Source organism: Syngnathus acus, chromosome 9 (assembly GCF_901709675.1).
Source record: "Syngnathus acus chromosome 9, fSynAcu1.2, whole genome shotgun sequence".
Lineage (NCBI taxonomy): Eukaryota > Metazoa > Chordata > Actinopteri > Syngnathiformes > Syngnathidae > Syngnathus > Syngnathus acus.
This window is the reverse complement of record NC_051094.1, coordinates 19914890-19940414: the sequence shown is the minus strand read 5'-3', so window position 1 is coordinate 19940414 and position 25525 is coordinate 19914890. Positions and strand designations below refer to the sequence as shown.

General features: G+C 44.5%; 1 protein-coding gene across 1 annotated transcript in view; it reads right to left on the bottom strand.

The window, feature by feature from the left end:
• Positions 1 to 25525, bottom strand: part of fxn (frataxin) — a 77107-nt gene that overhangs the window by 39744 nt on the left and 11838 nt on the right. Inside the window, exons 2-3 of the mRNA XM_037258067.1 lie at positions 4953 to 5044; positions 4756 to 4876 (exon numbers count right to left, since the gene is read on the bottom strand). Coding sequence (XP_037113962.1) covers positions 4756 to 4876; positions 4953 to 5044 — 213 coding nt within the window. The remainder of the gene's footprint in view (positions 1 to 4755; positions 4877 to 4952; positions 5045 to 25525) is intronic.

The following is a 25525-nucleotide window of genomic DNA, read 5'->3' as shown; positions in this document are numbered from 1 at the left end:
AGATTCGTGGACTGGTGCCGGCGGAACCGCCTCCAGATTAACTCTGGAAAAACAAAGGAGCTGGTGGTGGACTTCCGCCGGCGCAAAGTCCCCCCCTCGCCGGTGAACATCCAGGGAACGGACATAGAGATTGTGGACTCTTACAAGTTCCTGGGTGTTCACCTGAACAATAAACTGGCACTCAGGGCCTATACAAGAAGGGCCAAAGCAGACTCCACCTGCTGCGCAGACTGAGGTCCTTCGGAGTGAGGGACGGCCTCCTGAGGACCTTCTACGACTCTGTGGTGGCGTCCGCCATTTTTTATGGGGTGGTCTGCTGGAGCAGCGGCATCACTGCAGCGGAGAGGAAGAGGCTGGACAAGGTGGTGAAGAAAGCCGGCTCTGTCCTGGGCTGCAGTCTGGACCGGGTGGAGGTGGTGGGGGAGAGGAGGATGGTGGCTAAGCTGTCCTCCATCATGGACAATGTCTTCAACCCCCTTCATAAGACTGTCAGAGCCCTGGAGAGCTCCATCAGTGACCGGCTTCGTCACCCATGATGCACCACCGAGAGGCATCGCAGGTCCTTCCTCCCTGCTGCCATCAGACTGTACAACCAGGCCGATCACTGTAGCTAACGGACAAAATAACATGCAATAACGTGCAATAACCATATGTGCAATCATACTATGTGCAATATCTGTCTACCTCACACTCTTTTTACCTGCTTTTTTTGCGGTTTTTTTCTTCCTTTGCACTATTTTTTTATCTAATATTTTTTTTATCTTATTTTGTATATACTGTCCATATTTTTTAATTATATACACCTTCTACTTTTTAAAATCTTTTACCCCCTTCCACGCATGCGTGTGTGTGTGTATATGTTAAGTGTACTGCTGCTAACATAGGAGTTTCCCCATTGAGGAAATAATAAAGGATTATTTTATCTTATCTTATCTTACCCACGCCCGGTCCTACTCTGCGGAGTTCTCTTTCACCTCCGTGGATTGAAGTCGGGGGCCGGCGCTCGGCCGGGTGGCTGTCCATGGACGGTGGATTGGGCTCGGATAGGGCTTTCACGCACGCTCGGTCCTACTCTCCGGAGCTCTCTTTCACCTCCGTGGATGGAAGTCTAGGGCCGGCGCTCGGCCGGGTGGCTGTCCGGGGATGGTGGATGGGGCTCGGTCATGGCTTTTACGCACGCCCGGTCCTATTCTATGGATCTCTCTTCCACCTTCGTGGCTGGAAGTCCACGCCGCCACACGCCTGCAAGTTTGTTTTGTTAAATAAACAGCCGTTTACCAAACCCACGTCTTTCCTTGTACTTTGTTAGGGCTACAATATAGTTATATACTAAATCTGTGGAATAACGACGAGGCTGACGTCAGGGCTCACGCGCGGCGTTGTTGACAAAGGACGAGGAATTTGATCGATGGATTCAATGATTTAGAGTGCACAGATGGTTTGATAATAGTATTGCTTATATAATAGTTATTTGATTTCTAATTTATATATCGTTATATGGGCCTGTGGAATATTTTGAAGTGCAAGCGCCGTCAGCTGCGCGCACGCGCGGCGTTGTTGACAAAGGACGATCGATGGATTTAATGATTTGGAGTGACACAGATGGTTTGATAACATTATTGCTTCTATAATAGTTACTTGATATATAATTTATATATCGTTATATGGGCCTGTGGAATATTTTGAAGTGCAAGCGCCGTCAGCGGCGCGCACGCATTGTTGACAAAGGACGATCGATGGATTTAATGAATTGGAGTGACACAGATGGTTTCATAAACGTGTTATTTATGTAATAGTTTTTTTTAAATAACTGAATGTTACGTCAGGGCCGTTCTCAGCTCTTTGTTTGTGTTTATGTCACGTTAGCATACCTACCGTTTAGCCTGTTGTTGCTCGTTCATGACTGTTCTTGGTGTTGGATTTTGTCGAATAAATTGCCCCCCAAAATGAGACTTATACTCCGGAGCGACTTATATGTTTTTTTTCACTTTTTTGGGCATTTTATGGCTGATGCGACTTGTACTCCGGAGCGACTTATAGTCCGAAAATTACGGTACTCTGTTTAATTCAAAGGAACTTCTTTCTCTTTTAATCAACTCTGTAGCTTTTATCTATGGATTGTTGTTGATTGAGACTGTTTGTCTTTAAGTGTTACAGAAAAGACATCTGTTGAAGTAGTTGCATATAAGTTATCCTATATTTACTCAATATTAGTATTGTGTGAAACTTAGCAAGAAAGTCTAGTTCACAGGTGTCAAACTCAAGGCCCGGGGGCCAGATACGGCCCGCCACATCATTTTATGTGGCCCGCGAAGACAAATTGTGCATCAAATTCGTGTGTCATTACTAGAATTGCAAATTGTTTTCATTTTTGATAATATATATTTTTTTAAATATTTGACCAGTTTTTACTCGTCTGATTTGAAAACGAGTTATTTGTCAGTTTGTTTTGTAGCTTTTACTGTATATAACATGAGGTGCTCATACATTTATTTGGGTTGACAGTCATAGTGGCCCTCCGAAAGAAGCTATGACTACAATGTGGCCATAGAAAAAAATGAGTTTGACACCCCTGGTCTAGTTGCATTGTTTCACAGGAAAACGGCACTCAACAACACACTTTGAGATATCTAATCAAGGACGAGTCAGCCAACCGGCTGCCAACCGGCTGAGGAGTAACAGGACAGACTCCGCACTGCTGGAGTCACGAATCAGCCAAGGCCTCGCACCACATAACATTCGTTAGCTAATCAGCGTTGCTATAACCACAATTTCCCCTCTCTTTAGTGTAGCAACGCCTTTGTAACCAGGGCAACCTAAAACATTAAACAGAGGAGAACGTAGAGTAAGAACTCAGAATTAGCGGCGATTGTAACTGAGCCTTCCCGTAATTTTCCTCGCAAGTAAAACGAATACTGGTTGTTTTCTCCTCTTTGTTTTAGTGTGTGAATTAATGTCTGATGGTATTTAGACCCGACATTAAATTGGTCCTTCGAGCAGGATGCCAATACACCTGAAGATTCCAGCGGGCGTCAGCAGAGATCCAGAAAGACCACGCACGGCAGGACCTCCCTAGGAGGGGTCCTAAGATCCTTTTCAACGGCTGGCTGTCTGCTCGTCAGCTGGGATCTGAAGGTTGAAGGCAGTCCGAGGTGTAGAGGTGAAGAGAACCAGACAGGTGAGTTGTATTTTCTTTTCTACAAAAAAGTGGTGCGGCCGAGGGCTCGTCATTCCCTGTAAAATCCTTAGATGAGAGAGAAGGACAATGGAAGTCCACAGACCCTGCATAACTGAAATTCCGTAAAGGACAGTGAGGTCCAAGTAAGTGAAAGGACAGTGAGGTCCAAGTAGAAGGTCAGCGGAGCCACAGAAAAGCTGAAAATGTAAATTCCATCTAAAAGCAACAAGACAGTGAGGTCCGTGTTAAGAAGTAAAAGGACAGTGAGGTCCAAGGACAGTGAGGTCCATGTAGAAAAGGATGGCGGAGTCCGCGTAAAACCGAAAATTCCGCAAAACCGTATGAATGAGTGTATGAATGGGAATAAGTATCACTAGATATAGTATTCCATATTAAAGCAGTGGGGAACACATAATATCCAAACTCGTCAGCGACTCTGTCAGTGTGTCAGGTGGCGTGTGTAATTGTCTCTACCCTTCGCTTGATCACATCTTGTGTTTGTCTCGGCGTGCGTTAGCATAGTGACAAGTTAATCCGTAGTTCGCCCGGACTTTTTGTAGTCAATCATGTCTCCTAAGAAGGCTAGAGCAAAAAGCGGCAAGGGTAGTCAGAAGAGGGAGTAGCAAATGTAGAAATTAGGGACACGATTCTCTCACTCCACCCTTCCACTCGCCATTTCCCACTGCCCCCATATCTAAAGGCACCATTGAGAGCGTCCTCTCCAGCTGTATTGCTGTTTGGGGTGGTAGCTGCACTGACTACAACATGAAGGCCCTCCAGCGCATAGTGAACACGGCTGGTAAGATTATTGGTGCTTCACTCCCCTCCTTGAAGGACATTTACACCTCCCATCTCACCCGCAAGGCGACCACGATTGTGAGTGATGTGAGTCACCCCGCTCACTCTTTGTTCGATCTTCTGCCCTCTGGGAAGAGGTACAGGAGCCTGCGCTCCCGCACCACCAGACTCACCAACAGCTTCGTACTCCAGGCTGTTAGGATCCTGAACTCTCTCCCCCCTTCTGCGTAGCGTCCTGTACTTTTGCGCTATATTCTGACTGTCTGCTGTATGCACACTTGCTCCGTTTTGCTCCTCTTATTTATTTATTGTGTTATTTGTTTATTTATTATTTATTCATCACTCTTATTATTCATTGTTTGTGCCTTCTTGTTTTTATTTTGTGTTGTTTGCTTGTATGTATGTCGTGTACTATGTCTTGTCACCGTGGGATAGTGGAAATGTAATTTCGATTTCTTTGTGTGTCTTGGCATGTGAAGAGGTTGACAATAAAGCAGACTTTGACTTTGACTTTGACTTAAAGTGCCTACGATAGCAAGTTGTCACGTCTTTCAAGGTAAAGCACTTAAACATTATTTTACATTAATTCTTATGGGGGAAAAAAAACACACACTTCTACTTACAAACCTTTTGACCTATGAATGTGATCACAGAATTAATTAAGTTTGTGAGTAGAGGTTTTACTGTACATCAGTGTGTTGTGCTTTTCCCATGTCCACTGTACATGAACATACTCTGAAAAAATAGTAAGCATCAATTTGAATATCAGACTGACTTACAGAGAGCACAACATCATACTCTGGTCCAGTGAAAGGTTCATCCATTAAGTCTTCAAAGTAATCAGCCAGCGCATAAAGCGTCTCATCAGCCAGCTTCTCATAGGCTGCCTCTGACAATTCACTGGGAAACAGAATCAGAAAATATTTTAACAACAGAAATGTTACAGAATATACTGTACATCTTGTTTTGTGGTTACGTTTTGTCATCAGAGTGGTGGTCTTCCAGTCTTGAAGGTGACAGATGGATAATTCTCCTACACCTTTCAGTGTCAACTGTTAACGCAAACCACTATGATAGAAAAGAATATATTCAGTTGATCGATGTTCTCGGTTTAGGAACGCATATGACAGCATATTTCCTTTTCATGTAAAAACAATCAGATTATGCATATACTGTAAAAATTCAAAAATGCCTTGCAATCAAGGATGGGTACCACACCCCGGTATTTCACAAGTTCCACGCTTACGTGTTTGTCAATTTCTTTGAATTTTTGTTCAATTTAATCAGTTTATATGGACATTGGACATTAATTTGCATCTTTAAGCTATCCAATTTGGCAAAATTTAGAGATTTGGATAAGAAGCATTTTCACAATCAGACATTGTAACGAATTCCAGCAACACACGCAAGACGCTTGGCTGATTTATCACGTTGCACGTGGAGTGCAGTGCAATCTCATTATGGTATTTTCATAACCCACGTGATACACATTCACCAGAAACCATTTACTGTATTTTCCGGACTATAAGGCGCACCTAAAAACCTACATTTTTCTCAAAAGCCGACAGTGCGCCTTATAGTCCGGTGCGCCTTATATATGGACCAAATTCCTCAATTTAAACTGGCCCGAAGCATTGTGTCATGAAATCAATCATAAGTGGCCCACTGAAGACTATGAATCATGAGTCAAAAAGACTATGGATAATTATTTTGTGATTATAAAGTAATTTGTTGCGTCTGAAGTTAAAATAAAAAAGATAAAATGGAGAATGATTTGATTTGGATTAAAAATCTGACATGATGCATTAATGGTGGGCCTTATAGTCCGGTGCGCCTTATATAAGGACAAAGTTTTAAAATGGGCCATTCATTGAAGGTGCGCCTTATAGTCCGGTGTGCCTTAAAGTCCGGAAAATACGGTACTCATTCACTTCCAATGTCGAATTATCATGAATTTTTACCTCGATACTAGCCAACTTGCATTAGCTCCTGGTCCACTTGAGATGTGAATTCAAGATTCTGTTACTACCCTATAAAATATTACATGGCTCATAAATATAAAATGGCTCATGCCGTTGACCTAATACCATACGTTCTGTCTTAAAACCTTTTTTCACAAACTGCTGGTCTTTTAGTGACCCCAAGAGTCAAAAAGACTTTGAAGCATTCTCTATTTCGTGTCCAGAGCTCTGGAATGCCCTACTTACAGAAGAGCTGCTACTCTGTAGAATGTAGAAGCATTCAAGACACAAATACATATTTACAGTGCCTTGCGAAAGTATTCGGCCCCCTAAATGTGCAAAGAAGTGAGCTTTGAACCAAACAATTTGCCAATAAAAACAATGGCTGAAGTACTGGTAGAACGCCCAAGGACACAGACAAGTAAGACCTCGACCCACATATCTTTAGAATTGTAACATTGGCAAGAAAATATAAATGTAAGGACTGCAAGAGTTAGATCACCGCTTTCTGACTCTGCTCGTAAGCGGGTGTGAGCTTCGTGAGGATAGAAAGTGGTCCAGCGCTGTCTTTGTACACTTTCCAGAACCCAGAGCATAAAGACAAAGAATTGGATCAAATTCAAGCCACCTTGTGTGAGTTTGGTTTGTTGTGTCGATGAGAACACCTTCCTTGAAGAGGACAAAAATTAATACGCATTGAGTAAGTTGGGCATGAACAATTTGTATTAGGTTTATGTCGCGGACTGTCGTCGGCTCACTCCCAGTGAATTTCCAACAATTGGTGACCCCAATGTGATCTTCTAAAGCGGATGTCATACCGTGAGACTTTTCACTCATCGCGGGGGTTAGGGGTGTGTTCACGATCATGATACTGTGTTTATTTGATCTATTTAATGATAAATTATTATTAACCTATTTAATCTAATTAGATCAGGGATCTCAAAGTCAAATACACCAAGGTCCGGAATGTTTAAATGTTTATTAAAACATATTGGAATGAACATAGCCTATTGAACCTAACACAGAACCTAACACAGTGTATATTATTTAATAATTCAATGAATAAGGCAATATTTTCTTATGGATCTGTCGGTAATTTCAAGTAAAATAATTTTTCAACAGGCAAACGGACAAAAACGAACTTCTTTTAAATAAAAACTCACATGTTCTCTACAATAAAAGAATAAAGCAATATTTTGTTATGGCTCTGTAGTAACCTCAAGGGAAAACATTTTCAACAGGCAAACAGCAAAAAAATTACCGTTTTTTTCCGTGTATAATACGCCCCCATGTATAATACGCACCCTAACAATGGCATGTTGATGCTGGAAAAAAGCCTGTACCCATGTATAATACGCACCCAATTTTTTTTAATTTTTTTTTTAATTTTTTTTTTTTTTTTTTTTTTTAAAGTCCCAATGATCGTCACACACGCAGGGAGGCAATGGGTCCCATTTTTATAGTCTTTGGTATGGTCTTAACTAGGCTGGATGTATTTTTTTTGTTGGCGTTGATTTCTCCGACTGCCCATAAAGGCACCACCGCGATCAGATGAAAAGAGAGGAAAGTGACGTGCGGACATGTGAAAAAGGCGGCTCTGTATGGGAGAGACGTTGAAGAGGAATAAAAACACCCTTGGAAACCAAAACTTGCCCCTCGTCGTGACTCGGAGCCGCAACAAATGTTTCGGATTTGTGTAGGGTACATTGTGACAGCAAACGAGCAGGTGATCGAGCAAGCGTTTGATACGAGAGCATTGCGTTCGTATGGAGCGTGTTTGAAGTGAACAGCAGAGACGAAAGGAACAAGGCAAAGTGTTGTGAAATAAAATATTACCTATAATACGCATTTTGTTATTTGCTGATTGTATTAAACTATCACATTCATTGTCAGTCAAGAAGAGAAGAGGACTATTATCCCTTCTTTGACGAAATTACCAGAGCACAGTACAAACACACTATTGTTCTTTCGGTATTTATTCAACCCACATTCTTTCACAACATGACAAGAAGAGAACAATACATAAATCAATACTCGTACCAGTACCATGATTTTCTTAAAAAAAAAAAAAAAAAAAAAAAAATTTAATTAAAAAAAAAAAAAAAAAAAATTGTACCCATGTATAATGCGCACCCCAGATTTTAGGACAATAAATTAGTTAAATTTTGCGTATTATACACGGAAAAAAACGGTAATTGTTTTTAAAAACAAAATGTTTCTTAATATCAAGTTAAATACATAATTGAAAGTACATGCATTATAAACTGACAATCCATTACTGGGTTGCTCTATAATCCCACCGATCACTGCTTTCAAATAGTAAAATGAGAAAAAATAGTAAGAGGAGCCCAACTGCTGGCCTCTGATTGGTGACTTTTAAGGACAATTATTCAATCTTGGACTTTAAAAAAAGGGGAAGGGACTGTTTTTATCTTGCTACTAAACAGACAAGGGTTCCGGACTTTTTGTGCAGGTGTGAATACACGCAAAAAAATACTGGTGCGGATTAAAGAAACGGACCAAGACCCACTTTTTCAAGTGGTCTCGGTTTGATTCCAAACGAACTTTGGTGCAGTTCGCTTCAGGTGTGAATAAAAACAGCGTAGATCCGAACCAGCAGAACAAATATGCAGATCAGGAATGCAGCGCGGAGGACTTGCATGTTTTCCTCCATTTCCGGGTCTGTGCTATGTGTGCCACCCTGGTCATTGCTGTTCAATGGGAGCACAGATCGTCACAAGCGTGGGTGTGTTTACAAAATATACTTCGCTTGCAAAATGTACAGTCTGAATAGGAACCGCACCAACTGAAAAAAAATCACTTTTGGTTCGGACCAAACAAGCCGACAAAAGGACTTTTCTGGTCTGAGTACACCCCGAGTTGCTTGCTCCGCCTTGTGTCAAAGACGGAGTGTGGGGGCCATATTGGTCACGTGCAAAACGGCAGCGGGCAACTGTGGCCTGTGGGCCGGTTCTAATAATAATTAAATATCATCCAGGGGGCCATAAAAAAGTAATTTGCGGGCCGGTTTCGGCCCGCGGGCCTTGACTTAGACATTTGTGAATTACAGTGCCTTGCGAAAGTATTCGGCCCCCTTGAACCTTTCAACATTTCGCGACATTTCAGGCTTCAAACAAAGATATAAAAGTTTAATTTTTTGTCAAGAATCAACAAGTGGGACACAATCGTGAAGTGGAACAAAATTTATTGGATAATTTAAACTTTTTTAACAAATAAAAAACTGAAAAGTGGGGCGTGCAATATTATTCGGCCCCCTTGCGCTAATACTTTGTAGCGCCACCTTTTGCTGCAATTACAGCGGCAAGTCGCTTGGGGTATGTCTCTATCAGTTTTGCACATCGAGAGACTGGAATTCTTGCCCATTCTTCCTTGCAAAACAGCTCGAGCTCAGTGAGGTTGGATGGAGAGCGTTTGTGAACAGCAGTCTTCAGCTCTTTCCACAGATTCTCGATTGGATTCAGGTCTGGACTTTGACTTGGCCATTCTAACACCTGGATACGTCTATTTGTGAACCATTCCATTGTAGATTTGGCTTTATGTTTTGGATCATTGTCCTGTTGGAAGATAAATCTCCGTCCCAGTCTCAGGTCTTTTGCAGACTCAAACAGGTTTTTTTCCAGAATGGTCCTGTATTTGGCTCCATCCATCTTCCCATCAATTTTAGCCATCTTCCCTGTCCCTGCTGAAGAAAAGCAGGCCCAAACCATGATGCTGCCACCACCATGTTTGACAGTGGGGATGGTGTGTTCAGGGTGATGAGCTGTGTTGCTTTTACGCCAAACATATCGTTTTGCATTGTGGCCAAAAAGTTCGATTTTGGTTTCATCTGACCAGAGCACCTTCTTCCACATGTTTGGTGTGTCTCCCAGGTGGCTTGTGGCAAACTTTAAACGAGACTTTTTATGGATATCTTTGAGAAATGGCTTTCTTCTTGCCACTCTTCCATAAAGGCCAGATTTGTGCAGTGCACAACTGATTGTTGTCCTATGGACAGACTCTCCCACCTCAGCTGTAGTTATCTGCAGTTCATCCAGAGTGATCATGGGCCTCTTGGCTGCATCTCTGATCAGTCTTCTCCTTGTTTGAGATGAAAGTTTGGAGGGACGGCCGGGTCTTGGTAGATTTGCAGTGGTCTGATACTCCTTCCATTTCAATATAATTGCTTGCACAGTGCTCCTTGAGATGTTTAAAGCTTGGGAAATCTTTTTGTATCCAAATCCGGCTTTAAACTTCTCCACAACAGTATCTCGGACCTGCCTGGTGTGTTCCTTTGTCTTCATGGTTCTCTCTGCGCTTTAAACAGAACCCTGAGACTATCAAAGAGCAGGTGCATTTATACGGAGACTTGATTACACACAGGTGCATTCTATTTATCATCATCAGTCATTTAGGACAACATTGGATCATTCAAAGATCCTCACTGAACTTCTGGAGTGAGTTTGCTGCACTGAAAGTAAAGGGGCCGAATAATATTGCACGCCCCACTTTTCAGTTTTTTATTTGTTAAAAAAGTTTAAATTATCCAATAAATTTCGTTCCACTTCACGATTGTGTCTCACTTGTTGTTGATTCTTGACAAAAAATTAAAATTTTATATCTTTATGTTTGAAGCCTGAAATGTGGCGAAATGTTGAAAGGTTCAAGGGGGCCGAATACTTTCGCAAGGCACTGTAGATCTATTCTTCTCTTTTGTTGTCGTTTTTGTCTTGTCTGATGTTTATATTGTCTATGTATTTAACTGCCGACTACTGAATTTCCCCCTGAGGATCCATCCATCCATCCATCCATCCATCCATCCATATGTTCTCACTTGTTGCAGGACATCTGGACGCTGACCAGGGTCCCGCGAGTGACTCAATGGAAAATGTTGGTTCACAAAAGGACAATGGCTATGGACAGTGGGCCCTGGACAGTCCTGTCCTGATTTGCCCAGCACTGATTACTCAGTGTACTGGACTCACCGTCAACACACAAAAGGAAAAATACCGTATTTTTCAGACTATAAGTCGCGTTTTTTTTTCATAGTTTGGGTGGGGGGGTGACTTATACTGAGGAGCGACTTATATGTGAATTTTTTCACAAATTTTCAAAATTCCCCAAAAAAAAAAAAGGTGAAACCGCGATAAACGAACCGCGATGTAGCAAGGGATTATTGTAATTTGAATTTCAAGTGACGTCAGCATCGCGGCGGTTGTTTACATAAAGGACAAAGATTCGATCACGGGATGACGAAGACGACGAAGGGCCCCACGTACTACCGACATCATTAGCGGCTGTTTCTAAGTGACACGGAGGACGAAGAGTTTGAAGGATTTAATGATTTGGAGTGACACAGAAGGTTTGAAAAACTATTATCGCTTTTACGCACGCCCGGTCCTACTCTACGGAGCTTTCTTTCACCTCCGTGGATGGAAGTCGGGGGCCGGCGCTCGGCCGGGTGGCTGTCCGGGGACGGTGGATGGGGCTCGGACATGGCTTTTACGCACGCCTGGTCCTACTCTACGGAGCTCTCTTTCACCTCCGTGGATGGAAGTCGGGGGCCGGCGCTCGGCCGGGTGGCTGTCCGGGGACGGTGGATGAGGCTCGGACAAGGCTTTTACGCACGCCCGGTCCTATTCTATGGAGCTCTCTTCCACCTCCATGGCTGGAAGCACTTCCTCCGGGGATGGAAGTCCACGCCGCCACACGCCTGGAAGTCCACGCCGGTGCTTGGGGCGGTGTGGTGGTGAACTATTTATGTTATAGTTATTTGATATATTTTATTTTATGTAGCAACTTGTATATGTTTTTATCGTTACAGTTCAGTAGTTGTTGGCTCGTTGAACTTTTGTTTTGTTAAATAAAGAGCCGCTTACCAAACCCACGTCTTTCCTTGTACTTTGTTAATCCTACAATATAGTTATATACTAGATCTGTGGAATAACGACGATGCTGACGTCAGGGCGCACGCGCGGTGTTGTTGACAAAGGACGAGGAATTTGATCGATGGATTTAATGCATGAACTCACTGACACTGTCACATCATACATCAGTTTTTGTGAGGATCTGTGTGTGCAGACTAAGACCTTCTGCACGTACAATAACGACAAACCTTGGTTTACACCGAACCTCAGGAGGCTGCGCAAAGTCAAGGAGGAGGCCTACAGGAGCGGCGACCGCGACCTGTTCACGCAGACCAGAAACACACTGAACCGAGAGGTCAGGAAAGCCAGGAGGTGTTACGGGGAGAACCTGAAGAGACACCTCCCTGCCAATCCTGATCCCTCAACAGTGTGGAAAGGTCTGCAGAGCATCACGGGCTACAAGAAACGAACCCCCCGTCCTGTGGAGAGCCCAAGGCTTGCTAACCAGCTAAACAAGTTCTACTGCAGGTTTGATCGGTCCTCCCACACAACGGGACTTCCTGCAGCACAATCTACAAACTCACCTCTCCCCACAACTGCTCTGTCCACACCTCTATCATCGTTGTCACCCACTCTCTCTCTTGCAGAGGCCGCGCCCGCACTCCAGGTCCGCGAGGAGGAAGTGCGCCAGATGTTCCGGAGACAAAAGACCAGGAAGGCACCGGGCCCAGACGGCGTGTCACCTTCCTGCTTGAAAGTCTGCGCTGAGCAGCTGGCGCCCACCTTTGCACGGATCTTCAACCGTTCTCTGGAGCTGTGTGAGGTGCCCTCGTGCTTCAAGAGCTCCACCATCGTTCCAGTGGCCAAGAAGCCCGCCATCACAGGTTTGAATGACTATAGACCCGTCGCACTGACATCTGTAGTCATGAAATCTTTCGAGAGGTTAGTGCTGAACCACCTGAAGGAGGTCACGGGCCCCCTGCTTGACCCCCTCCAGTTTGCCTACCGGGCAAACAGGTCAGTGGATGATGCGGTCAACATGGGACTGCACTACATCCTGCACCACCTGGACACCCCAGGAACGTACGCCAGGATCCAGTTCGTGGACTTCAGCTCGGCGTTCAACACCATCGCTCCTGACATCCTCCAACAGAAGCTCATCCAGCTTGCGGTGCCTGCCTCCACCTGTCAGTGGATCACCAGCTTCCTGACCAACAGGAGACAGCGTGTGAGGTTGGGGGCATCACATCTGACACCCGGACCACCAATACTGGAGCCCCTCAGGGGTGCGTCCTCTCCCCACTGCTCTTCTCTCTCTACACCAATGATTTCTCCTCAGGTGACTCTCCTGTGAAGCTCCTGAAGTATGCAGATGACACCACTCTCATCGGACTGATCCAGGACAGCTCAAGAAGTTCAACCTGCCGCGAGAGCTTCTGAAGACCTTCTACACTGCCATCATCCAGTCTGTCCTCTGCACCTCCATCACTGTCTGGTTTGGATCAGCCTCCAAACAAGACAAGCACAGACTGCAACGGACAATCAGGACTGCAGAAAAGATCATTGAAATCAACCTCCCATCTATCCAAGACTTGTACCTACTCCCCTCCGGACGGCGTTATAGAGCTCGGTACGCCAAAACCAGCAGAGACAGCTTCTTCCCCCAGGCTGTTGCTCTGATGAACTCACACCACTCATAGAGTCTCAGAGTCATTACTGTGCAATAACATCCTGCTCTTCACACCTTTTTGAATTTGTCTACGCTGTTTTTGCCATTATTCACATGTCCTGAGTGTTGTTAGTCACCTAAATGTTGAACAGAGGGTGTGTTTTACCGAAGTCAAATTCCTTGTTTGGCACGCTCAAACATGGCGAATAAAAACTCTTGAATCTTGAATCTTAATGATTTGGAGCAGGGGTGGCCAACCAATCAGAGACTAAGAGCCACATTTTTTACTGTGTCATCGCAAAGAGCCACATCATACACATGAGCACACATGAACCCCCCCCCCCCCCCCCCCCCACACACACACACACACACACACACACACACACACACACACACACACACACACACACACACACACACACACACACACACACACACACACACACACACACACACACACACACACACACACACACACACACACACACACACACACACACACACACACACACACACACACACACACACACACACACACCCCTCTGCTCAGCCAAATTTATTGTGTGACATTATGTCACGCACCAACATGATAATGACAAATTGACTCCTACAGTACTAAAACCACAGACCAAAGACCACATTTTCAACAATGAATATTGTGTGCATTGTCTCACACAGACAAACTCTCAGTTCAACAAATTCCACAAACAAAAACAAGTTTTTTCACTTACTATGTGTGGCGGGACAGACCATTCGTTTTAGTTTGTCGTTTTCAGGAGACAAGATTTCAATAACGTCACTGAGGCATATTTTAACGAACTCCACTTAATTGTATGGCTTTTTAGCCCGTGCAATGTTCCAAGCCAGTTGAAACAATGCAAGTGTGAGTCTCTGAGTGCTTCGTAATTTTTTTGAAAAACTGTACCTATTTTTCTGCCTGACTTTTCAAAGTCTCCAAACTTGTGCTTGCGAAATTCAGTCCCTTTTGCAAAGTCCTTATCGATATTGGCATGAAGTGAGCTGAAGTGGCGCTGACCATTTGAAGCTTTTAAATGCGCCAATGACGTCCGACATATCAGGCAGAATGGCTTGCCATAGCGTTCAACAAAAAACAACTTTAAGCTTTTCTGGACCTAATGGGCCCCCGTAGTCACAGTCGCCATTCATTAAAAAGCCAGCAAAACCAATCGCTCTGTTTGTCCCTCCTCCTTTGCGGGATTTCACCTCACGCGCATGCGCGTTTGACCAAAATACCATATTGAACTCAAGCGAAGCAAATACGCATGAAAAATAAACACAAATGTTGATATGAACGTAAAAGAGCCGCATGAAACCAGCCAAAGAGCCGCATGCGGCTCGCGAGCCGCGGGTTGGCCACCGCTGATTTGGCGTGACACAGATGGTTTGATAATATTATTGCTTATATAATAGTTATTTGATATATAATTTATATATCGTTATATGGGCCAGTGGAATATTTTGAAGTGCAAGCGCCGTCAGCTGCGCGCACCCGGCCGGCATTGTTGACATAAAGGACGATCAATGGATTTAATGATTTGGAGTGACACAGATGGTTTTATAAACATGTTATTTATGTAATAGTTATTTGAATAACTCAATGTTACGTCAGGCCCGTTCTCAGCTCTTCGTTTGTGTTTATGTCACGTTAGCTTACCTATCGTTTAGCCCAGGGGTGAGGAATTCCGGTCCTCGAGGGCCGGTGTCCTGCATGTTTTCTATGTCACCCTGTTGCAACACACCTGATTCAAATGGTCAGATAACTAGCAAGGTCGGCAGAAGCTGGATAACATTCCTGATCATTTCAATTAGGTGTTCTTGCAGCAGGGAGACCTATAAAACATGCAGGACACCGGCCCTCGAGGACCGGAATTGCCCACCCCTGGTTTAGCCTGTTGTTGCTCGTTCATGTCTGTTATTGGTGGTGGATTTTGTCGAAGAAATTTCCCCAAAAATGCGACATACTCCGGAGCGACTCATATGTTTTTTTTTCACGTAATTGTGCATTTTATGGCTAATGCGACCTATATTCCGGAGCGACCTTTAGTCCGAAAAATACGGTATGTGTGTGTGTGTGTGTTTGGGGGGGCAACACTTTGAGGATCTTATTTTAGTAGCATGGTTTCCCTACTTTATTGCATGCCTATTTTTTGTTAGTCGAACTTGCAATACTCAAATATATTTCAAGTCATTCCTTATGTAGTTGCTTTTGATAATCATGCCTTGGTGTATGCACTGTAGTTTGTAACAGTGCTCCTTTGTCCTCATTGGTTCAGGAAGATAGAGTCACTGACCGGTTTTTAGGATGGACCTCCCTCTTTTTCCTTGTCATGTTGATGTTTCTTCTTGATGGAGGTCCGGCTAAACTTTGATTCCCCCAGTGGACAACACGAAATGCATTGATCCGCAAAGTATTGGTGTTACTGTGGGGCTAAAGTAGGGGGGAAAACATTATTGGTGACGGTTGATTAGTGGTGTTCAGGAGATTTGAATTTGTTTTTTCATGTGTGGTCCTAGAGAACCCCTCCGTGAGTCGTCACCTTATCGTGGTGGAGGGGTTTGCGTGTCCCTATGATCCTAGGAGCCATGTTGTTTGGGGCTTCATGCCCCTGGTAGGGTCACCCATGGCAAAAGGGTCCTAGATCAGGGGCCAGACGAAGCACATCTCAAAAGACCCATTTTGAAGAATACAATATATGGACTTAATTTTCACTCGCCTGCACGCGGGTCACCGGGGCCCCCCTCTGGAGCCGGGACTGGAGGTGGGGCTCAAAGGCGAGCATCTGGTGGCCGGGCCTTCGCCCATGGGGCCCGGCCGGGCACAGCCCGAAAAGGGAACGTTGGTTGCCCTTTCCATGGGCTCACCACCTGTGGGAGGGGCCAAAAGGGTCGGGTGCGTAGTGAACTGGGCGGCGGCCAAGGGCGGGACCCTTGGCGGTCCGATCCCCGGCTGCAGAAGCTGGCTCTTGGGACATGGAATGCCACCTTTCTGGCTGATGTGTGAGGCCAAAAGGTTCCGACTAGACATAGTCGAACTTGCCTCCGCACACAGTTTGCGTTCTGGTATAAGGCCTCTTGAGAGGGGCTGGACTTTCTTCCACTCTGGAGTTGCCCACAGTGAGAGGCGTCGAGCAGGTGTGGGCCTACTTATTGACTGGGCGCCTGCACATTGGGGTTCACCCCGGTGAACAAGAGGGTAGCCTCTCTCCGCCTTCGGGTGGGGGGACGGGTCCTGAATGTTGTTTGTGCCTATGCACCTAACAGCAGCTCAGAGTACCCACCCTTTTTGGGGTCCTTAGAGGAAGTGCTGGAGAGCGGTCCTTCTGGGGACTCCATCGTTCTACTGGGTGACTTCAATGCTCAGGTGGGCAATGAAAGTGAGACCTAGAAGGGCGTGATTGGGAGGAATGGCCCTCCCGATTTGAACCCAAGCGGTGTTCTATTGTTGGACTTCTGTGCTCGACACGGATTGTCAATAATGAACACCATGTTCAAACATAAGGGTGTACATGTGTGCACTTGGCACAAGGACACCCTAGGCCGCAGTTCGATGATCGACTTTGTAGTCATGTCATCGGATTTGCGACCGCATGTTTTGGACACTCGGGCGAAGAGAGGGGCGGACCTGTCAACTGATCATCACCTGGTCGTGGGTTGGCTCTGATGGTGGGAGAAGATGGCGGTCCGACCTGGCAGACCCAAACGTACTGTGAGAGTCTGCTGGGAATGTCTGGCAGAATCCCCTGTCAGGAAGAGCTTCAACTCCCACCCCCGGCAGAGCTTTTCCCACGTCCCGGAGGAGGCGGGGGACATTGAGTCCGAGTGGACCATGTTCCGTGCCTCCATTGTTGAGGCAGCCGACCGGAGTTGTGGCCGTAAGGTGGTTGGTGCCTGACATGGCTGCCATTCCTGAACCCGCTGGTGGACACCGGCGGTAAGGGATGCCATCAAGCTGAAGAAGGAGTCCTATCATGCCGCTTTGGCCTGTGGGACTCTGGAGGCAGCCGACAAGTACCCGAAGGCCAAGCGGAACGCAGCTTTGGCGGTTGCTGAGGCAAAAACCCGGGCGTGGGAGGAGTTTGGCGAGGCCATGGAGAATGACATCCCGACCGCTTCGAGGAAATTCTGCTCCACCATCCGGCGTCTCAGGAGGGGGAAGCAGTGCACCGTCAACACTGTTTATAGTGGAGATGGCGTGTGGCCGACCTCGACTCGGGACATCGTGACTCGGCGGGGAGAATACTTCGAAGACCTCCTCAATTCCACCGACACGCCTTCCATTGAGACTCTGAGGTGGACTCCAATCTCTGGGGTCGAAGTCACTGAGGTAGTTAAAAAACTCCTCGGGGGTTGATGGTTGATGAGATCCGCCCGGAGTTCTTAAAGGCTCTGAATGTTGTGGGGCTGTCCTGGCTGCCACGCCTTTGCAACATTGCGTGGACATCGGGGACGCACCGTCTGGATTGGCAGACTGGGGTGGTGGTTCCCCTCTTTATGAAGGGGGACCGGAGGGTGTGTTCCAACTACAGAGGAATCACACTCCTCAGCCTCCCTGGTAAGGTCTATTCAGGGATGCTGGAGAGGAGGGTCCTTCAGGAGGAGCAGTGTGGCTTTCGTCCTGGCCGTGGAACTGTAGATCAGCTCTCTACCCTCGCCAGGATCCTCGAGGGGGCATGGGAGTTTGCTCAACCAGTCCACATGTGTTTTGTGGACTTGGAGAAGGCGTTCGATCGTGTCCCTCGGGAGGTTCTGTGGAGGGTGTTTCGGGAGTACGGGGTGCCGAGCCAACTGATAAGGGCAGTCCGGTCCCTGTATCATCGATGCCAGGGTTTGGTCCGCATTTCCGGCAGTAAGTCGGATTCGTTCCCTGTGAGGGTTGGACTCTGCCAAGACTGCCCTTTGTCACCGGTTCTGTTCATAACTTTTATGGACAGAATTTCTAGGCGTAGCCGAGGCGTTGAGGGTGTCCGGTTTGGGGAGCTCAGCATTGCGTCTCTGCTTTTTGCAGACGACATGGTGCTGTTGGCTTCTTCAACTCGTGATCTGCAGTTCTCACTGGAGTGTTTCGCAGCCAAGTGTGAAGCAGTTGGGATGAGGGTCAGCACCTCCAAATCTGAGTCCATGGTCCTCAGTCAGAAAAGGGTGGAATGCCCTCTCTGGATCAGTGATTAGATCCTGCCCCAAGTGGAGGAGTTCAAGTATCTTGAGGTCTTGTTCATGAGCGAGGGCAAGATGGAGCGTGAGATTGACAGGCGGATCGGTGCAGCGTCGGCTGTAATGTGGACTCTGTACCGGTCCGTCGTGGTGAAGAGAGAGCTGAGCCAAAAGGCAAAGCTCTCAATTTACCGGTCGATCTACGCTCCTACCCTCACCTATCATCCGGGAGAGACTCGGAGTAGAGCCGCTGCTCCTTCACGTTGAGAAGAGCTAGATGAGGTGGCTCGGGCATCTCATCAGGATGCCTCCTGGACGCCTCCCTGGAGAGGTGTTCCGGGCATGTTCTACCAGCAGGAAACCCCGTGGATGACCCAGGACGTGCTGGAGAGACTGTCTCTCAGCTGGCCTGGGAATGTCTTGGGATCCCCCGGGATGGGCTGGACGAAGTAGCTGGGGAGAGGGAAGTCTGGGAGTCCCTCCTAAAGCTGCTGCCCCCGCGACCCGACCCCGGATAAGCGGAAGGAGATGGATGGATGGTCCTAGAGAAGTCTCAAAGTGCCATCGGGGAGTGATTTGGCCAAATATTAGTTTAATTTTTCTAGTGAAGGAATGGGGTCGAAATACAAAAAGTCCTGCCTAGCGACAAAAACATGCTCACACCTCATTGAATAAAGTACATAAGCAGACAAGTATATTCACGTATTACATCAATAAAAGAAACATTTTAAGCATATAATTATACCTACACACCAAATCAATAAAGAAGACATAACTAGACATTTTTTATATGTGGTAATGACAAAGGTTTTTTAAATTCATGATCTGATATGTATTTATGTGCACTTTGAAATAAATGTTTTTTGATATATTGCCTGAATAGCCTAACAACCCTTAAGGCATTGTTTAATGCATGCCTGATGTTTTTCTAAATCACGGACACTGCCAAAGGCGTCTATGAATGATCAGTACTTGATTATATTTTATGTTTTGATTAATGCTTGATGTGACGTCGTATGTTGCCTAATGCTAGACGCCAGCTTTGGATTACTACTGAATGTTCTGGACAGGAGGAACTGTTTTGCCTAACAATGAAAAGATATGGTTGGAAGCAGGGCTGTGGACTCGGTCGGATTTTTGCACCGAGTCCGAGTCCGGCCTCTTGACCACCGAGTCCGAGTCCGGCTGTCCATTTTTTCTGTTAATTCATGTGACTGCTTAGTCTTTATTCAAGGCTAATTTAGATCAAAATCTAAATAATTACAACAGTTTTGTGATGGCTTTGTCTTTATTAAACATATAAACGAATACAATAAACAGATACTTTCAAGTTTCAATTCAACGACTTGAGTTTGTTCTTAGGAACAAAATCGCCTCAACCAAGTCAGCCTTCATCGCGCCGCGCTGATCAGACATGATAAACTTGAGCCCGGAAAACAGGCGCTCTACGCTGACTTGGCTGATTGGCATTGCTGTTAGTGTCCGAGTCGCTGCCTTGAGGCCGGACGGATAACGATCAGCTGTAACAAATGGGGTCTATTTCATTCGACCAAGTGCCAACATTGCCCCAATTTCTTCATCTATGTCGGTTGGCGAGGTGGCGGCCGACAAACGCCGGCGGCGCTCAATGCTGTCAAGTTCTTTTTCAAACTCATCCTCCTCCGTCGATGTGGAGCCATCAACCTCGGCTAATTATATATGCAGAACGAACGCAACTGCTTTCACACTGGCTGGTTCGGCTTATATAGGATCCCTTGCTGAGAGCGCGGACGTAAAAGTGAGGCGACATTCCAATCGGACGTCTGATCGATAACATTCTCCCTGCCCTACCGGAGTTTGTGCTAGTTCATAACGTAGATCACTCATGGCGTAGTCATAAATGTACGGTTGACAATTTAACCGATAGAAGTGGATACATTGGAACATAACCTACACTCTAATATATTATTTGACATGGTATTAAATGCGTGGCTTTACAAAAATAGTCATTGAAGCCCACCCTTAGTCCTGAGTGCCATTGGCATGAGGCAAAACGCTTGAGAAAACACACTCTCGCCCAATTAAATAACCATTCTGAAACACAGGACATGTAAGATAATATTTTTTAATCATTAATTACACCATTATAGAGGCTTTGCAGCTGACGTCATCAAGCTACCCACATTAGCTTGGCGGCCATCTTGGCGGTCAACTTTTCAGTGCCGGTCTACGACTCACACACGCTTTCTTGTTATATCTGCTGCTATTTGAGCTTAAAAATGCCGGATACCTGCTGTGCTGTTGGATGTAGCAATAGACGAGGCGATAAACCAAATCTTAGCTTCTATAGATTTCCGGCGAACATGAAAAAACGTGATAAATGGATCGCGGATATTCGTCGTGAACGATGGAAACCTACGATTTACACAAGGATATGCAATGAGGACTTCATATCAGGTGTGTAAACAAACTATTCACCCCTGATTTGTTTCACAAAATGTGAAATAATACAATATGGGATGATACAAATATGATTGTTGAAAATGCTGGGTGCATTTTTAGAAAGGCAGCAAGAGCAGCAAGGCAGGGAATGGGATGATTTCTTCAGTTCACCCCCCCGTTTTTATTTTGTGTTTATTTTTTCATGATGCTTCATCTGATTGGCTTGAAAACGTTATCAATGTAAATATTGAACTTCATATTGGAATTGAACAATTAATTCTCGAGTGAATGCATTAGGAAATTTCCCAAAAAATTATTATGAACCTTGTGAAACAATTTTTTTTTAATGTAGCATTTTTTAACAAGAGGGTTTTTGTTACTTCATTTGGCACAAGGTAAAATCTACATTGGTAAAGTTTTCAAGCCATTGGCACAAGGTTAAATTTTTTATTGGTTAAGTTTTCAAGCCAATCAGATGTGGCATCATGCAAAAATAAACAAAAAATAAAAATGGTAGCAACTTGAACAGACAGGTACAGTATCTGAATGATTTCACTCTATTCAGTTTTTTAATATGTCAAGTTATGAAATGCCATTACAAAACAAATCGACGAGGTAATTATAAATATCTGGATATGAGCGTTCAGGCAGGTCGGCTGTTGCAAAATGCTCGGGCGATTTTAGCATGCTTCTCGGTAAAAGGTACGGATCCGTTGTGCCAACAAGGTTCAACTTCTCTCTGTAACGTTTCTTGGAGTCTTCATCGAAATGCCTAACTTCGTTGGATAGCAAATCAGCCATAATTCGGAAGAAATCGGTGAAAACGTAGCGCAGAAATCAGACAATCCATACAAACACGTAGGAACGAGCTGACGAGTTGACCGCCAAGATGGCGGCATAACACAAAATCACGTGATAAAACCACGTGACTGCAAAGCCTCTATAGCTCAGACATTTATCTAAACACAAATAATTAGTGACGACCCCACAACTATCGAAACACATCAATGATATAAGCTGGGTGACATAATCGTCCTTGACATTGGTACATAATGTAAACATTAGCCTAAGTGCAACTCAACGTGGCCGCATTGATCGTAAGCAGGGCTGTGGACAGTATTCCTACGCGCATTCTCAGCAGCATGATGAAAATAAAATTGAACGTATTTTTTTTATTGTCGGACTCGGTCATTTTTGCCGGACTCGGACTCGGTGCTGATTTTGACCGAGTCCACCGAGTCCGAGTCCACAGCCCTAGTTGGAAGCATGATTAAACTAAGAATGTGGTGAAGTAAGCAAGTACATGGAGTGTCAAAAGAACAAACAAACAAATGCATGGTTAGTGGTAAGTAAGAACTTTGCATAGTCAAAGAACATTAACAAATTGATGATGTAACACCCAAAAGTTCACATACCGTAATTTTCGGACTATAAGTCGCTCCGGAGTATAAGTCGCACCAGCCATAAAATGCCCAAAAATGTGAAAAAAAACATATATATAAGTCGCTCCGGAGTATAAGTCGCATTTTGGGGGGCAATTTATTCGACAAAATCCAACACCAAGAACAGACATGAATGAGCAACAACAGGCTAAACGATACGGTATGCTAACGTGACAAACACAAACGAGGAGCTGAGAACAGGCCTGACGTAACATTCAGTTATTTAAAAAAAACGATTACATAAATAACACGTTTATAAAACCATCTGTGTCACTCCAATTCATTAAATCCATCGATCGTCCTTTGTCAAGAATGCCGTGTGCCGCGCCGCAGTTCAAATTATTCCACAGGCCCATACAACGATATATAAACTATATTTTAAATAACTATCACATAAACAACAATATTATCAAACCATTTGTGTCACGCCAAATCATTAAATCCATCGATCAAATTTCTCGTCCTTTATGTCATCCTGGTGACAGAGGACATGTCCAGAGGATATGGCGCTTTAAAGTGTTAATTACTTTATTTGATTTTTTCTCTCTATTTTTCATGTTTTGAATATGTTCAAGATAAAGATATCAAAGCATGTGAAGTGATCAACTATACTAAAAATAACATGTGAAGTGGTCAACTATACTTGTAAGTGATGTGTTAATGATAGGGATGCACCGAAAATTCGGCCACCGAAAATTTTCGGCCGAAAATGACCCAAAAGTGCATTTTCGGTTTTTGGCCGAAAGACTTAAATCACCGAAACAACACGGCCGAAACTTGTGATGACGTGAGCAAACAGCGCAGCCAGCACGCGGGAAAACGGGATAAGAGCCAGCATGTCTGCGGTGTGGACTGATTTCACTATCTCAGAGAAAGACCCACGGATAGCGATTTGCAAAACATGCAATGCTGAAATTTCAATCTGCAAAACGTTTCTCCACGTCGGGTTTAATTCATCACCTGAAATCCAAACATCCCGATCGCCATTCTGAATATGAGAAGAAGGCGACACAGAAAAGGAAACTGACACCGAGCACGCCCACTCCGTCTGTGGCGGACGTTTTTGAAAAGGCAAGTTAAGTTTGTGCATCCACAATTCTTGGTGGATTTGTTGTTGATAAAGGCTATGGTAACCATTGTTTTGATACACTTTTATGTTGTACACACAGAACAAAATGTAAAAGGCACTTGACTTATGCACTTTGTGTTTTTATAAGAGAACATATTTAATTTTACAGTCTTTCAGCAGGCCAGTCAGTTATAAGCCTGTAAATTATTATTTAATGTACACGAGTGGGGTCAAGTTAAACATTTTATTTTTATTTTATTTTTGAATTTTCATTTATATTGTGCATTGTTGTAATGTCAGTGCTAAATAAATATTCTCATACTTTTGTAACTGGTTTATTGCAATGCCTTGATTTTAGTGAGGTTAGTACACATGTAGCCATAAATGCTGTGGTTCTAATAACTGACATAATCATTTCTTTCGGTGTTTCGGTTTTCGGCCTTGGTTTCCTCATTTTTGGTTTTCGGTTTCGGCCAAGAATTTTTATTTCGGTGCATCCCTAGTTAATGATCAAGTACACATTTGTGAAAAAAAACATAGAAAAGTCGCTCCTGAGAAAAAGTCGTACCCCCAAAAAAAACGCGACTTATAGTCCGAAAATTACGGTAATTCCATACAAAATGACAAAATTGAAAGGATGATGAACGGACGGTGTGCAACAGTGGGTGAAGTGGATGTATGTGCAAGAATGGTTTACCAACATGCTTTTCTTCTGGCTGTACTAGATTAAATGGTGTATCACTGGAAGAGTGTGCGCAAGGATTATCGCCTCTACAGTGTCGAGCGCACGGAACATACGCACACACAGCACAGAGCAGGCGATAAAAAGTGCAGTGGGACACCATGGAAAAGGGTTGAAAAGAACGGCGGAGAGAGACGGAGATAAGAGAATTGAGAGTCACACGAAAGCTAAGACAAGGAAATATGACGAAGCGTACGTAGCGCTCCACTTCAGTGTGACTACGATGGGAGACGAGGAAAGACCGGTGCGTTTACTGTGCCTTACAACATTGGCAGCGGACAGTATGAAGCCAAATAAATTAAGGCGGCACTTATGAAGTCATTGCACCCCAATCACGCTGATAAGATGCATGAGGTTTTTCAGCGAAAACGGGCTGAATATTGCCAACAATCATCCCACTTTGTGAATGCTACTTCATTCTACCATATTGTTCAGTGCAAAAAAAAAAAACACCATTGCAGAAGAGCTGATACTACCTGCAGCCGTGGAATGCTGCTTCATTTTGATTAAAAAACAGCACAAATTGTTTTATTCATTTTTGTTTTGTAGGTTAAAATGTTTTATATATTGTGCTCCTGAGTTAATGTTGCTGATTACTTTGAATTGAATATTATTTATTGCTGTTGTTTAATTTAATATTATGTAAGTTTATTATTATTTTAACGTATTTTTTCCAGCATAAAATGGCAGTTGGTCAAGAATGTTTATAGTTTGAATAATTGTAATTTATTTTTTAATTTCAGGCAAAGTGATGCACTTTGAATCTGTACTGTTACAGACTAAAAAAACAATGTTATTAATAAAGTTATTCTTTATTGTAAGTTGATCTTTCATTTTTATTAATGTTTTTGTTTTTCTTTAATGTTAATAACATGGGGGGCGTGAAATGTTTTCTTTTCCCTAGGGGGGGCATCACAGAAAATAATTGCGAAGCACTGGTTTACAGAAAGGACACTTGGAGAGAAAACTGGTTGAGGTGCCAGCGGCAGGAGGAAAACAACCAAGAACCCGGCCAAAGGTGATCGCCAAGGCCGAAAGACGGGATGGAAAAAATCAGCCCCCACACACACTGAATCGCCCATAATCAGCACCCACCCCCACGGAACCAGCTCTCACCGAACCAGCACCCACTCCCAAGGAATCAAACTCTCCTGCGAACTTGCCACACCCCCTGACTCATCACCCATCAAACTCGGCCCACACCGGCAT